The sequence below is a fragment of the Equus asinus genome, chromosome 2, assembly GCF_041296235.1.
Source record: "Equus asinus isolate D_3611 breed Donkey chromosome 2, EquAss-T2T_v2, whole genome shotgun sequence".
Lineage (NCBI taxonomy): Eukaryota > Metazoa > Chordata > Mammalia > Perissodactyla > Equidae > Equus > Equus asinus.
This window is the reverse complement of record NC_091791.1, coordinates 113,475,908-113,493,220: the sequence shown is the minus strand read 5'-3', so window position 1 is coordinate 113,493,220 and position 17,313 is coordinate 113,475,908. Positions and strand designations below refer to the sequence as shown.

General features: G+C 36.0%; 1 protein-coding gene across 1 annotated transcript in view; it reads left to right on the top strand.

The window, feature by feature from the left end:
• Positions 1-17,313, top strand: part of TARS3 (threonyl-tRNA synthetase 3) — a 65,699-nt gene that overhangs the window by 29,383 nt on the left and 19,003 nt on the right. The window contains exons 11-12 of the mRNA XM_044763008.2: positions 7,572-7,738; positions 9,434-9,596. Of these exons, the coding sequence (XP_044618943.1) occupies positions 7,572-7,738; positions 9,434-9,596 (330 nt within the window). The remainder of the gene's footprint in view (positions 1-7,571; positions 7,739-9,433; positions 9,597-17,313) is intronic.

Sequence of the window (17,313 nt, the reverse complement as noted above, 5' to 3'; positions counted from 1 at the left end):
TTATACATCTACACAACCACTACTCGAATCAAGACATAGAAAACTTCCAACTCTCATAGTGTCCTCTCAGGTCTCTTCCCAATCAGTACCTGCCTCCCCTCCTCTCCCCTGAGATTTCTGTTCGCATAGATTAATTGTGCCTGATCTTACACTTCATATAAACGGAATCATATAGTGTCTGCTATTGTGTTTCTGGCTTCTTTTGTTCAATTTAATATCTGAGATTCATCCAAGTTCTGTATTTAATAGTTTCTTTTCCTATTTGTTTGTGGTATTCCATTTTATAAATATGTTTGTTTATTCTCCTGTAGGTATACATTAGGTTGTTTCCAGTTTGGAGCTCTTATATATGAAGCTGCTGTGAACATTCTCGTACATGTTTTTTGGTGCACACAAGTACTCACTTCTCTTGGGTATACACCTAGGAGTGGAATTGCTAGGTCCTAGGGTAGTAATGACTAACTGTTTAAGAAGATACTGAACAGTTTTTAAGTGGTTGAACCAATTAATGTTCCTTCTAAAAACATATGAGCATTCCAAGTGCTCTACATCCTTATCAGTACTTGGTTTTATCAGTCTGTCATGCTGGTAGGTATACTGGTTTTATTTTGCGTTTCTCTGGTGAATAGTGATGTTAAGAATCTTTCATATGCTTATTGGCCATTTGAGTGCTCTCTTTTGTGTAGTAGAATCTTTGTCCTAAACAAAATAATCATATATATGACTACATATATATTTTTTCTGGGTATTTAGTCTGTTCTTTTGTTCCCTTTGTTGTCTGTCCTTGCATCAGTACCACACTGCTTTGACTATTGTAACTTACTGTAACTATATTTTAAGTCTTCATATCTGTAGTTTAAATTCTTTAATTTTATTCTTCTGCAGGATTATTTTGGCTATTCTAGATTCTTTGTATTTCCATATATTATTTTACAATAAGCTTGTCAATTTCCTAAAAAAACCCAACCCTGCTGATATTTAGATTGGAATTACATTCAATCTATAGATTAACACCTTAACAATATTGAGTTTTCCAACCTGTGAATATGGAAATTTTATCAATTCATTTAGATCTTTATTTTCCCTCAGCAATATTTTGCAGTTTGTATTTTAGAGGTCTTACACATCTTTCATCACGTTTGTTCCTAGATATTTTGTTTTTTTATGGAAATGGCAGAAAAGCACGTAAAAAGATGCTCAACATTGTTAGTCATCAAAGAAATAAAATTAAAGCTGCAGTGAGGTACAATTATACACCCAAAAGAATGTCCCCCAACCTTGCTACAAGATAGACTGAAAATACCAGAGGTTGGAGAGAATGCAGAGCAATTGTAACTTTTGTTGCTGGTGAGAATGCAAAATGGTATAGTTACCTTGTAAAGTGGTTTGGCAATTTCTTAAAGTTAAACATATACTTTCCTTGAGACCCATCAATACCACTTATACTTGTTTACCCAAGAGAAGTAAAGACATGTGTCCATACAGAGACTTGTATTTGAATGTTCATAGGAGCTTTATTTATAATAGTACAAAACTAGAAGCAACCCAAATGCTCATCAGCTTGTGAAGGGGTAAACATCATGTGGTATGTCCATGCAATGGAGTACTACTCAGCAATAAAAAGGAATGAAGTATCGATACATACACAAGAAGGATGAATCTCAAAAGCCTTACGCTGAGCCAAAGAAGTCAGCCAGAAACTCTATATGGTATGATTCTGTTATATGAAATTTTAGACATGGCAAAACTACAGTGATAGAAAGATGATCAGGTGTCCTGGGGGTGGGGAGAGGGGATTGCCTACCAAAGGTCAGGAGGGAACCTTCTGGCATGATAGGAGTATTCTATGTCTTGATTCTGGTGGAGGTTACATGACTGCATACCTCTGTCAAAAGTCATTCAATTGTGCACTTAAAATCAGTGAATTTTATCGCATACAGATTATACCTCAATAAAACTATTTTTTTTGGTGGTAAAATATACATAATATAAAATTTACCATTTTAACCATATAGTTTAGTTGCGTTAAGTACATTCATCACCACCATCATCTCCAGAACTCCTTTCATCTTGCAGAACTGAAACTCTCCAGAACCTTTTCATCATCCCAAATGAATCTCTGTACCCATTCCTGCCTCCCCCAGCCTCTAGTAACTGCCATTCTGTGTTCTGTCTCTGTGAATTTGACTATTCTAGACATCTCATATAAGTGGAATCACACAGTATTTGACCTTTGTAATAAAGCTAATGTTTTAAAAGCCAACTTTGATATTAACTTAGGCAAAACAGGTTTCTTGTGTTAGGGTTTGCATGATAGATCTTTTGCCATCCTTTTATTTCCTGGATGTCTCTTTCTATATTGAAAGAGTGTTTCTGGAAAAAAGAGAATATTGTTGGGCCTTATTTCTGTTGTTCAGTCCGACCACCTGTGTCTTTTTTCCTGTACCCCCTCCCTGTGCCTCACAGTCCTTCTCCGAGAGATGATCCAGTCAGTTCTGTTAATCACCACCCAGTAGAGGGTGTACAAGTGGGGCAGATTCTCAGTCACACCAGGTCACTTCAGGGGCCATTGGCCATCCAGTATCAGCAGCCTTTGGCTTGGCATCAGGTCCTGGTCCAGTCAGTTGTGGCCAGAGTGGTGGGGATACATGGTACTGAGCACAGTGGCCTCTGCAGAAGCAGTCTGCTATATAGGGCTATTTTTCTCAGAAATAGAACTGCCGCCTTTCTGTGGAAGGTCATGCAGGAGGGCGTGTTGTTCCCACTGAGAGAGAAATTTCAAAGTTCGTGAGTTTTTGACTGTGGACTGAGATGACCTCCACTTATATTTAAGTTATGGTGAGTGAGCTTTTGGATGTAGATTGGTTGCTGACTGTATGAAAAACTAATAGCGAATAAGTGTAGAGTCTTTTTGTTACTCTCCTTGAAATTCTTTTCTCCTGTTTTCTGGAATATGTCTGTCAACGGGTTCTTTCTTTGTCTTTCGTTCCTCCTTTAAAATTGTTTTGGTTCTAAAATTTCATATGGTGAAATTCACACTTTTTACGAATGTGCAGAATTGTGTTATCACCACAACACTTAAGATACAGAACAATTTCATTACCCCAGAAAATTTCCTCATGCTACCCGCCTTTAGAGTCAAACCCTCTTCTTCTTGATCCTAGGTAACCACTGATTTGTTTTCCATTCCTAAAATTTTGGCATATAAATAGAATCATAACTGTATGTAACATTTGAGACTAGTTTCTTCTCCTCAGCATAACACCCTTGAGATCCACCTAAGTGGAGTGTATCAATGATTGGCTGCTTTCATTGCTGAGCAGTGTTCCATTGTATGGACATTACACAGATTGTTTATCCATTCCCCAGCTGAGGGATATTTGAGTTGTTTCCAGTTCTAGGAAATTAAGAATAAAGCTGCTATAAACATTTATGTACAGGTTTTTATATGAATATAGGTTTTCATTTTACTTGGGTAAATATGTAGGAGGGTGATTTCAGGGTCATGTGGTACATTTATGTTTATCTTTATAAGCAATTGCCAAACTGTTTTCCAAAGGGACTCTTGTCTTGCATTTCCACTGGCAATGTATGAAGGTTCCTTTTGTAAAACTCTTCTCGGTCACACCTTTTGAGTTTGCTGGTTTCGTGGAGTCTGCCTGATCCATTGATGCACATCTGGAAGTATGGAGTGGAGAGGGCAATTGCTTCTGTTGTTTTTATACTAATAACTCATGGAGAATTTTTGCTTCCTGTTCCCACAACCTTGGATTCAGTGGATTTCCAAATCAAACTTGTCTTTGCAGACATGTGAGATATCAAAACATTTACCTGCTGTGCAGAGAGAGTCCTGACAGGTGCATTCAAAAGGTTTAACTGAAGACAGTCTAGTGAAGGAAATATTTATGGAGGTGTGGGTCCAGCTGAGGTAACAACAAGAGATGGTAGAGCAGGGATTACCAACAGCAGGGATTACCAACAGCAGGACCCCTTTACCCCAACCCCTAGGCCTGAAGAGGTGAGGAGAAGAATAGTGTTACTGAAACCTAGAGAGAGCTTGAAGCCATGGAAGAGAGGCCACTCAACAGAAGCTGTAACTGGAGAGCACAGTCAGAGACAGAATAAACCCAAGGCAAGGAAGGAGTGGGGAAAGGGGGAATAAATACCCTGACATCTCTCTTCTCTCACCCTCGAATCCTTTTAGAACCTCGCATTGGTCAAACCCGACCAGAAGTCAGAAGGCAAGTAAGCCTGGTGATGGAGTCCATGGAAATCAGCCTTTGGGGACACAAAGCAGGCCATAGAAGGGAGGAAAATGGATCACTATGGTGTGGGACAGTGGGTAGCAAATGGAGAATAACCAGCACGACCCATCCCTTTCGCTACTCAGCATCCATTTTTGTCCTTTGCTTGGATGAAGACATTTGTTTCCTCACACAAAGTCCCATAAGCCAATGTATCATCATGTGGTGACGTCAGTTCAGTTTCACCTAAAATCTAAATTGTGATATTAGCCACCATCAGTGCTCTTCATGTGAATATGCAGAGAAAAGAAATATTTAAATGTAATGGTTCCAGCCTCAGCCTCTGGAGATGGAAACAAGGCCTAAGTTGATAAAGCAGAGTTTCCTTCTTCTGCCACCCACTTCGTCTTCCCCTTGTCCACCCAGCACCTCAGATGGACAGAATGTTTTGCTTGGTGGGTGTATTAGCCTCACCTTTGTTAGGGGGCCTAACAAAGCACCATAACGTATTGCCTTGCAGTTCTGGAGGCCAGACATGTGAAAGTAAGGTGTTGGCAGAGCTGTGCTCCCTCTGAAACCTGTGGGGAATCCTTCCTTGCCCCTTCCTAGCTGGTGGTGGTTTGGCAGTATCGTTGGTGTTCCTTGGCTTGTTGTTGCATCACTCCAGTCCTTGTCTTCACATCGTGTTCTCCCTGTGTCTTCACATTGTCTTCCCTCTACATGTGTTTGTCTCATCCAAATTTCCCCTTTTTATAAGGACACCAGTCATATTGGATTAAGGCCCACCATAACGACTTCATTTTTACTCGATTATCTGGAAAGACCCTATTTCCAAATAAGACCATATTCTGAGGTCCTAGGGGTTAGGACTTCAACATATCTTTTTGGGGGGACACAATGCAACCCATAATGGTGGATGACCCAAATCTTCTTCCCAAGTATCCAAATTCTTAGTGATCCTGTCTTTATTGGTTTGCTAGGGTTCCCCAATCATTGTTGGATATGGAAATACTTAAGGCTCCTCACTGATTCCAATAGTCCTCCTTACTCTGCTGTTTAACAGCAACACAATCTCCCCTAGTAACTGGGCTCCATAATCCTGGCCAGAAGAATAAGTGATTCTCTGCCTGTTAGTTCAATGAACAAGGGACAGTCTCAGCTCCCAACAGGAGTGTTCCGGGATTTTTGGTGAAAACATTCTTTCCTTGGGCACCAAGGCACATTACTGAGAGACTCCAAAGCTTTAGGGATAAAGAAAAGATCCTAAAAATTTCCAGAGAGAAAAAGCTATAGACATAAGAACAGAAGACACGAACAATGCCTTAAAAATGTGAAGCCTAGAAATTTATATATAGCTAAAATAGTCTCGCTTCTGGGGTTCTGCCGTTTAGTTTTCGTTTTCTCAGGTCTGCTGAGGCAATTGTGCATCTGCTTTCCAGATTCTCAGGTATATAGCTTTCGTTTTCTTTCCTTTTCTCTTTGACCTTGTAGATTTATGCTTTTATAAAAACTCTGTTATTTTAGTGTGGTTTTGGAAAGCAGCTGTTAAACTGGAATTGCTTTAGTTTTTATAGTGAAAAATTACTTAAAAGCATTTCTCTGATATTTAGGTGCTATTTAGGTGTTTCCAGGCAACCACATCACCAGGCGCAGGAGAGTCAGTACCTTCAATAGCCTGAAACTGTACCTTCAGGGATGAAATATGATTTTTAATCTTCAGAATAAGCTTTTGGGATTTCTTCAGGAGACCAGACTGAGCTGTGAACTGTTCCATCACCATGACTTTACTCTTCCAAGAACTTGATTTTCTTTACTCTTTAGAGAAAGAAATTGACAACATGGCATCAGACCTACTTTTTCCCCAACATTTTCTTTTGAAAAGTTCAAACCTACAGATAAGTTAAAGTGCAGTACAGTCAACATCCGTATATCTTTCATCTAGATTTATCAGTTAACATTTTGCCAGTTTGGTTTATCTCTCTCTTTCACGTGTGTGTGTAAAAGAGACCGAACAGTATATATTTATTATATATGTATATTATAATATATAGAGATAGGACAGTATACATATTATATATGTGTACATATTTTATATATAAATGTAGTAGTAGTTTTTTGCTAAACCACACAAGATAAGTTGTAGACATTATGACACTTTCCCTCACAGGGCATAGTTTAAAATCATTTCCAAACACCTCAACAAAACATAAATTCCTAACATGATGGTATCCAGAGTGGATTAAGAATCCATTGATCATTGTCTCCTGCGCTAAGCATTGAAAGTAGCCTCAGTAAAAAGAAACAAACTCACAAAAACCCCTTTAATCTCTGGGACCTTGTTTAATCTGGATATATGGAGCCATCTGACTTAGCCACTAAATAATTACTGCCGTTTGTACTGATCTATAATTTTGTTAAAATTTTCCAACTTAATGAAAACAGAGGATAGGTAAAGCAGCTTGGTGGATGGCTGAGACTCAGGCTATCCACAATTAGACTGAAAAGGTGGTCTGCCAAAGAGGAACGAATAATATCCCTGTCAGTGATACAAACTTGTTGTTGTTAGTAATTTAAAAATATTCTATTTTATATGTTTTTAATTGTCATTTTTTTTTTACGTAGCTAAAATATGGTGGTCTAGATTTGTGCCAGATGTCCATTAAGTGATTAACAAATGTTGAAAATCTAAGGAACACCCAACAAAGATCACCAGATTGATATCTTGAAGGAAAAAAAACAAGAACAATGTTTAAATAAAATAGGAACTTTGCTTGAAATCAAAACTCTTGTTTCCCACCCCCAGTGACTGAATTAGGGAAGCTGTTTACAAGTAAGGAGGGAGAGAAGCCAGTAATGACTTGATATCAACCACTAGGTGTTATAAGTTAAAATTCCCAACTTTATTTCTATTTAAAACTAAATCGATCAAAACTGTAAGTTAACATGCAACATGGCATTCAAGCTTATTGAGCTATAAAATTATTCTACCTTTTTGAGTAATAGAGAAAACCTGCTGTTTATCTAGAATCTAGAAGGATTTTGGAGTTTATAGTTACAGGAAGTTTAATATATGGTATTTCAATCACTAATTTTCAAAGAATTAAAACATTATATACTATATGCTATTGTATACTATAAAATAAATGTACCTAATGTGAAAATTATACTGAGCATACATTAATCTTTCTTTCATGATCCAGAAAGCACATTAACCACAAATTAATATGGCATAATCTCGAGTTAAAAAATATTTGTTGACAGTGTTACTTTGCATGGAATTGTGATCTGTCATAGCAGATTTTAACTTTAAATGCATTTATCCTAAAGGAGGAATATCACCAACGTAACTTCACAGAAGTGCTCTCTCCCAATATGTACAACAGTAAACTCTGGGAAGCCTCGGGCCACTGGCAGCATTACAGTGAGAACATGTTTACCTTTGATATTGAAAAGGACACTTTTGCCCTTAAACCCATGAATTGTCCAGGGCACTGGTGAGTATTCAGAGTGAAGCAGATCTTTGCAGAAGAGCTCATAGCACACTTCATTAAAATTAGCTTTTAATGTTATTTTACTTTTTGGAGTTAAGTAATTCCTTTATCTGAAGATTGGTGGCTATTATCATCTTTACCAAGCTATTTCATTCTGGAAGTGAGTTCACTTTTTAAAATATGTTTGCTTTTTGGCAGGTGTGGAATTTTAGCTGGAAACCATTTAGTATTTTGTTCTTCTCAGAGGATAATGTTATGTATCAACTTTATAAATTATTATAATGTTTGTCTTCCTAACAGTAATATACTTCAAATATACATGTTTACAGAACATTTAGTTCTTATATGCTGTTTGGGTCTATTATGAGTGAAATCATAATCAATGGGTTACTGGATTTAATTGATTCCAAGATACGGCTTCCTCCCGTATATCAACATCCCTGAAATTGGGATGCATCTTATAATTCATAGCATCGTAGCATTATGTCATAATTTAATTAATGGGTTATTTTCTTTCTTAGTGATACAGAAAATAATGGTACATCTTAGAATCAATGCTGTCTTATATTCTATGAAAAAATTTAATTATCATAAAGTTATATGGTATGCAAATTTAGCCTTGTAAGACAAGTAGATTTGACAACTAGAAGTGAACAGACACAATTCTCCACAAAACATTTTCCAACTATTGTAGTTTTGTATCGTCAACATACGTAGTTTCAAGTAAATTGACCTTAGAAGGTAATTACTAAAACAAACCTCTGAACATTGAAGAAAGCTCTTTGCCCTTTGCAGTAAAGACTGAAGGAAGTCCAACTTCATGATGACAGCATGTAAAAAGTATATGTTTACATTTAATTTTATAAAAACTGATATATAAATATTCTGTAACTTCTCTTTTTAAACAGACGGTGGAGGCTAACCTAGTGCTTTGCATTCTCTAAAACAGTTGTGTTAACAACCTCTTAACTTAGTTTCCCATTAGGTGTCATTTGAGGCTGTAGCCTGTGATTTCAACTATAATGATAAGAAAGCCTGAATGAAAGTAGAGAATGTAATTTTGTGTCTTCATGCCTCAGAATAAGGAAGCAAGACCACAATGGCTCAGTGCTGATGGGCTATGGGAGCCAGGAGTGCTTTCTGCAGAAGAGGTCTTTCATTCAACAGAGAATATTAGTTAATGCTTACAATGCCTTGTGCTAGAAATATAGAGGTGATTAAGACACAGTCCATTTCATCATGGAGCTCAAGAGAGGAGTGGGGCAGGAACAGATATATAGGTAGTCAGTTATAAAAAAGTAAGACTAGTGTCAAGATAGTGGCATGTTCCAGGTGTTCTTGGACCTAAGGAAAGACTACCCTAGCCCTGTCTAGGGAAGCGTCCAGGAGGACTTGACTTAAGAAGTAGCCTTTGAAATGAATTGTAAACGGTAAGTGGAAATTCACTTGGTGAATGAGAATCAGGAACAGCATTTCTGGAAGAGATAATAGACAGAGTTCTTTCTCAGATCACTACAGTGCTGTAAGTTCAAGGTTCAATAATTCATAGGTGAAGAAATTTTTTTTAAACTGGTGATCTAAGAACCAGAACAAAGTGTTTACAAATCTTGAGACTTAATTGAAATTTACTAATATTTAGATAATTACTTAATTTTCTCTATGCTGAGTAAAAGTTATGTGTTACTGCATCTTTTCTAGTCTAATGTTTGCCCATCGTCCGCGATCTTGGAGGGAAATGCCTATTAGATTTGCTGATTTTGGAGTTCTTCATAGAAATGAACTGTCGGGAACTTTAAGTGGCTTGACCCGAGTTAGACGCTTCCAGCAGGATGATGCTCACATCTTCTGCACAGTGGAGCAGGTATGATACAGGGTGAAGCATGGTCAGCACAAATTCAGTGTGTTGCCTTGGACACATCTCTTGTCTTTCAGAGTCACTGTGAAATAAGATGTCTGGTCTAGTCTCTGAGGTCTCATTCAGCTCTAACATTTTGTGATTCTCTCTAATTTGGGTCATAGATCAGTAATCTCTTGACATGAAATTTATTATTTTTTCTTTTAAGTTTCCTCCAATTATAATAATTTAAATATGTTAAGTGGAATGTTTTAAGGGATTTGTTAGAATTTTGGATGTTTTTGTTTTTCACTATTGCCTAGAAGTTAAAGTTTACTTTTTCAAGTTTTCATGTTAATTCAAATTCAAATTGTCATGCAAAGGGCCACTATCAAACTGTTTGACCTAATTGACATTTATAGAATACTCCAACAGTAGTAGCAGAGTACACATTCTTTGAAAGTGCACACAGAACATTTACCAAGATAGACCATATTCTGGGTCATAAAATGTCTCAATAAATTTAAAGGGATTTGATTCATACAAAGTATGTTCTCTGACCACAATGGAATTAAAGTAGGTATCAATAACAAAAAGCTATCTAGAAAATTCCCAAACATTTGGAAGTTAAACAACACACTTGCTGAATAACCCATGTGTCAAAGAAGAAACAAAAGGAAATTAGAAAATATTATATAACAAATGAAATGAAAAGGAAACACAACACATCAAAATTTGTGAGTTGCCATTAAAATGGCACTTAGGTGGAACATTTATAGCACTAAATTGGAAAAGAAAGATGGTTTCAAATCAGTAACCTCAGCTTCCAATTAATAAACTAGAAAAAGAAGAGCAAATTACATCAGAAGTAAGCAGAAGAAAGAAAATAATAGAGCAGAAATCAATGAAATAGAAAAAAGAAAAACAATACAAAATATCAGTAAAAACCAAGGCTGGTTCTCTGAGAACATCAATAAAACTCATAGACCTTTAGTCAGACTGATTAGAGAAAAAAGAGAAGACATGAATTAAAAATATTAGGAACAGGAGAAGTGACATTACTACAGATTCTGTAGATATTAAAAAGATAATAAGGCACCATTATAAACAACTTTATGCCAGTAAATTTGACAGCTTAGATGAAATGGGCAAATATTTTGAAAGACACAAACTACCAAACTTCATTCAAGAAGAAATAGATAACCTGAATAGCCCTATGTTTATTAAAGAAATTGAATTGGCAGTTAACAACCTTCCCACAAATAAAACTCCAGGCCCAGATGGAGTCACTGGCGAATTCTACCAAACATTTAAAAAAGAAGTAATACCAATTCTGCACATTCCTGCTAAGAATTAACAAGGACCCCTATCCTCACCCCTATCCTGTAGTGTCAATGGAGACCATGTGGGAGCCTGGAGTTCCACTCTCACCTGGCAGTCACAAGGTGCCTCTCCCACTTCCTGCTTGAGTAGCGTCAGAGGAGGTCCAGTGGAGACACAAGACTTTTACCACCACCCCACAGTAAAGAGGCCACGCACCCTATGTGGTCAGTAAAGGCCATGTGAGGAGCAGTAACAAGATACTCCTACCTCTCCCAGCCAAAGCATTATCAGGGGAATCCTAGTGGGGAGCCAGAACTCCCATTTAAACCCAGCAGTAATGAGGAACCCTTGCCTCCATCACGGGTCCCCAGTGGGAAACCTAGGCATCAACTCCAAGCTTTCAGTAACCAGGCAGTATTGTCCTCTCTCTATTGGAGCAGAGTCAGTGGATGATAGCTAAAACAGAAAGTTTAAATAAAATCCAAAGTCTTATAGCATAATGCCCAAAATGTCCAGATTTCAGAAATCAAAAATCATTTATCTTTTCAAGAACTAGGAAAATCTCAACTAGAATGAAAAAGGACAATCTAGAACTCTAATGTGGAGGTGACAGGGATATTAGAATTATCTGACTAAAATTTTAAAGAAGGCATCATAAAAATGACTTTAGCAGTTACAAACACACTTGAAACAAATGAAAAAATAGCCTCAGCAAAGAAATAGGAAATCTCAGGAAAGAAACAGAAGACATAAAGAAGAACCAAATGGAAATTTAAGAACTGAAAAATGTAATAACTGAAATAAAATGCTCAGTGGATGGATTCATGAGCAGAATGGAGGAGACAGAGAAAAGAATCAGTGAACTTGAAGGTAACAATAGAAATGACCTAGTTTGAAAAACAGAAAGAAAAGAGACTGAAAGAAGAATGAACAGAATCTCAGAGACCAGTGGAACTATAACAGAATATCTAATATTCATGTCACCAGAGTTATGGAAGAAGAGGAAAATAAGGGTGGAGGTGAAAAAGTACTCAAAGACTTAATGGCTGAAAACTTGCCAGATTTGGCAAAAGACATAAACATACAGATTCAAGAAACTGAGAAAACTCCAACCAGGATAAATAAAAAAAAATCCACACTAAGACACATCATAATGAAATTTCTGAAACTAAAGACAAAGAGAAAAACTTGAAAGCAGTGAGAGAAATGACACATTACCTTTAAGAAAAAAAATTTGAATGACAGCAGATTTCTCATCAAAAACTAGGGAGGCCAGAAGGAAGTGGCACATTTTTCAAATGCCGAAAGAACTGTTGACTCAGAATTCTCTATCCAGAAAAACTACCCTTCAAGGATGAAGGGAAAATCAAGACATTGGACTTACCTTAAAAGAATGGCTGTGGGAATTCCTTTAAGCAGAAAGGAAATGACAGAAGGAATCTTCAGACATTAGAAAGGAAGATAGAACAATTGTAAAAGTAAAACGGGTAAATATAGTACATTTTCCTCTTCCTTTTGAGTTTTCTGAATTATGTTTAGTAGTGGAATCAAAAATTATATTACTGATATGGTTCTAAACATATGTAGAGAAAATATTTAAGAAAATTATACTATAAATGGAGGAGAGTAAAGGGAGGTAATTTCTGCACTTCACTTGTACTAGTAAAATGATGACATCAGTGCACTGTGGTAAGTTATGTAATACCTAGGAAAAACACTTAAAAAAGCCATACACAGAGATACACTAAAGAAAAAAAAAAAAGAGAAGTCAAAGAGAAATTCTAAAAAAATGTTAAATTAACCCATAGAAAGGCAGGAAAAAGAAAATAGAGGAATGCATAACAAGAAAGTACAAGAAGTAAATAATAACAAGAAAAAAGGGAAACTTAAGTCCTAACATATTATATTAAATGTAAATGGTGTAAATAAACCAGTTAAAAAATAGTGATTGGCAGAGTGATTAAAAAATATGTCGCAACTATGTGCTGTCTACAAGAAACATACTTCAGGTATAACATAATAGGTTGAAAGTAAAAGGATGGAGAAAAAGATATTATGAAAACATTAATCAAAAGAAAGCAAGAGCTGCTATATTCATATCAGATAAAGTAGACTTCAGAGAAAATTACCAAAGACTGAGAGGGATATTACATAATGAGAGTTAATCCATCACGGAGATATAGCAATCCTAACTGTATAAAAGCCGTACAACAGAGCTTCAAAATATTTGAATCCACGAAATATTATAATCCACAATTATAGAACTGAAAAGAGAAATAAACAGAATCAACAGAATCTCATTTGTCATTTATAAAGCACTCCACCCAATAACAGCAAAATACACATTCTGTTCAAATGCATGCAAAACATATATACCAACATGGACCATATCCTGGGCCATAAAACAAACCTTAACCAAATTTTAAAAAATTAAAATCATACAAGGTGTTTTTTTCTGACCACAGTGGAATTAAACTAGAAATCAATAAAAGAAAGATAACAGCAAAGTATCTGAACACTTGGAAACTGAAAACACACTTCTAAATTATCTGTGGGTTCAAGGGGAAATCTCAAGAGAAATGAAAAAAATACATTGACCAGAGTGAAAATGAAAATACAACATATAAAAATTTATGCTACAGAGCAAAAGCAGTACTAAAAGGTAACTATATAGCATTAAATGTGTATATTATAAAAGAGGAAAAGTCCCAAATCAGTAATCTAAGCTCCCTCCTCAAGATCTAGAAAAAAGAAGGGACAAGTCCAAAACAATAAGAAGGAAGGAAACAATAAAGATTGCAGCAGAAATCAATGAAATTGAAAACAGAAAAACAATAGAAAAAATGAATGAGACAAAAAACTGGGTTTTTGAAAAGGTTAATAAACCTTTGAAAAGGTTAATAAAATTTACAAATGTCTATCAAGACTGACAAAGAAAAATATTGAGAAGACACAAATTACCAATATCTGGAATTAATAGAAGATATCACTACAGACCCTGAAAAAATAAAAAGCATAATAAGGGAATACAGTAAACAACTCTACACACATTAACAATTTAACAACTTATATGAAATGGACTAATTCCTTGAAAAGCACAGACTACTGTAGGTCACCCAACAGGAGGAAATAGATCATTTGAAGAACACTATCACTATAAAGGAAATTGAATTGTAATTTTAAAATCTCCAAAGAAGAGATGTCCAGGTTCAAATGGTTTCACTGGAGAATTCTATCAGACATTTAAAGAATTAACACTAATTCTATATAGTCTACTCTGAAAACAGAAGAGGAAGGAATACTTCCTAGTTCATTTTATGAAGCTAGTATTACCTGATACCAAAACTAGACAAAGATAGAACAAAAAAAGAAAACTACAGACCAGTATCTCACAGAAATACAGATGCAAAAACCCTTAACAGAATATTATCAAATAGAATTCAACAATATATAAAAAGAATTATCCATCATTAGCGATGTAGGTTTAGCCTTCAGGAATGCAAGGCTGATTCAGTATTCAAAAATCTGCTAGTGTAATCCGCCATATTAACAGGTTAAAGAAGAAAAATCACATGATGATATCAGTTGATGCAGAAAAATAATTTGACAAAATTCAACACTCATTCATAATAAAAACACTTGGAAAACTATAGAGGCGAACTTCCTCAACTTGAGAAAGAGCATCTACAAAAGAGCCAGAGATAACATTGTACTTAATGGTGAAATACTGAATGCTTTCCCCCTAAATTGGGAACAAGGCAAGGGTGTCTGCTCCTGTCCCTCTTATTCAACATAGTACTGGAAGTTCTAACCAGTGCAAAAAGGCAAGAAAAGGAAATAAAAGGCATACAGATTAGAAAAGAAGGATTAAACTATTCCTATTAAAAATGACATGATTGTCTACATAGAAAATCTCAAGAAATAAACCTGCTAAAACTAATAAGTGATTTCCACAAGGTCTCAGAACATAAGGTCTGCCTGTGAATATCAACTGTATTTCCTTATACTAGCAATAATCATGTGAATGCTAAAATTAAAACTACAATGTCATTTGTAATCACTCAAGAAAGAAACATTTAAGGGAAATCTAACAAAATATACCAAAGTCTTGTATGCTAAAAGCTTCAAAATGCTGAGGAAAGAAATCAAAGAAGTTCAAAATAAACAGACATTCTGTGTTCACAGATTGGAAGACTCTGTGTAGTAAAGATGTCAATTCTCCCTAGATTGACATAGAGGTTTAATGCAGTTTCTGGTCAAAATCCCAGCAAAAATTTTTTTGTAGATGTAGACAAGATTATTCCAAAATTTTCATGGGAAAGCAAAGACTAGAATAGTTTTTGAAAAGGAATAGTAAGTGGTAGAAGCAGTCTACTTCATTTCAAGACTTACACAGCTACAATAGTCAAGACTGTGTGAGTTTGGCAGAGGAGTAGAAACATAGACCAGTGGAACAGAATGGAGAATCCAGAAATAGGCTCACACAGTATAGCAAAGTTATTTTTGACAAAGGTGCAAAAACAATTCAATGGAGGAAGGATAGCCTTTCAATAAATGGTGCTGGAGCAATTGGAAATCCATGGGCCAAAAAATAAAAAACTTCAACCTACACTTCACACCTATATAAAAATTAACTAAAAATGGATTGTGGATATGATGGACACAAATATGTGGACACAAAAATTAACATTTTGTATGTCAGTTTGACTAGGCCATGGGGTGCCCAGATAATTGGTTACACATTATTCTGGGTGTGTCTATAAGGGTGTTTCTATGAGATTAACTTATAATTGATAGTTTTATAATCTCTGTGAGATTGACGCTTGAATCCATAGACTGCATAAAGCGGATTATCCTCCCTAATGTGGTGGGCTTTGTCCAGCCCACTGAAGGCCTGAATGAAAAGGCCTGAGTGTCTTCGTGCTGGAACAGCAGTCTTTTCCTGCTGCGGCCTCGGGCTGGAGCTCACACCCCTGGCTTTCCTGGCTCCCCTGCTTGCTGGGGGCAGATCTTGGGATTTAGCCTCCATTACCACGTGAGCCAATTCCTTGTAATAAATCTCTTTACACACACACATGTAGGTTCTGTTTCTCTGCAGAACTGAGACTAATACAGTGGACTTAAATATAAGATGTAAAACTTATGAAACTGTAAAAAAACAACATACAAGACAATGTTTAGGGTCTAATGCTAGACAAATAGTTCTTAGACTTGACATCAAAAGCACAATCCTAAAAGGAAAAATTGATAAATTGGACTTCATAAATCTTAAAACCTTTGCTCTTTGAAAGACTCTATTAAAAGGATGAAAGATAAGCTACAGACTGGAAGAAAATATTTGCAAACTATATATCTGAGAAAGAACTAGTATCTAAAATATATAAAGAATTCTCAACACTCAACAATAATAAAAAATACACTTCGAAAATGGACAAAAAACATGAGCAGACATTTTCCAAAGAAGGTATATAGATGGCAAATAAGCATATAGAAAGAGTTAACATCATTATCTATTAGGGAAGTACTGTATACCTGTCAGGATGACTAAAAAAATAATGACACCACCAAATGCTGGCAAGTATGTGGAGAAACTGCTATCATTCATCATTGCTGTTGGGTACAGCAATGATGCAGCCACACTGGAAAACAGTTTGGCAGTTTCTTAAACTAAACATGCAACTACTGTATGACCCAGCAGTTGCACTCCTACGCATTTATCCCAGAGATATGAAAAGTTATCTTCACACAAAAATATGTACATGAGTGTTCATAGCAGCTTTATTACTAATAGCCAAAACCTGCAAACAATCCAGATGTCCTTCAAAGGGAGAATTGTTAAACTGTGGTACATCCATATCATGCAATAATACTCCACAATAAAAAGTAGCAAACTGTTGATACCCAAAACAACTGGGATGAATCTTCAGAGAATTATGCTGCATGAAAAAAAGTCAACCCCAAAAGTTTATGTATGTTGATTCTATTCCATTCCATTCTTGAAATGACAAAAACGTAGAAATGGAGAACAGATTAGTGGTTTCCAGGAGGGGTGAGGATGAGAAAGAAGTAGGTGTGGCTATAAAATGGCCACATGAGGTCTCCTTGTGGTGATGGAATTGTTCTGTGTCTTGTATCTTTGTTGATATCCTGGTCGTGATAATGTACTGTGGTTTTGTACGATGGTGTTATTGGGGGAAACTGAGTAAACTGTAGAAGGATCACCATATTATTGGTTACAACTGCATGTGAATCTCAAAATAAAAAGTTTAACTTCAAAAAATGGCAAAAAGATTTGAACATTCACTTTACCTAGAAGATAGACAGATGGCAAATAAGCACATGAATAAGGTATTCAAGATCATCAGTCACTAAGGAAATGAAAATTAAAACCGTAATGAGCTACCACTCTATGCCTGTTAGA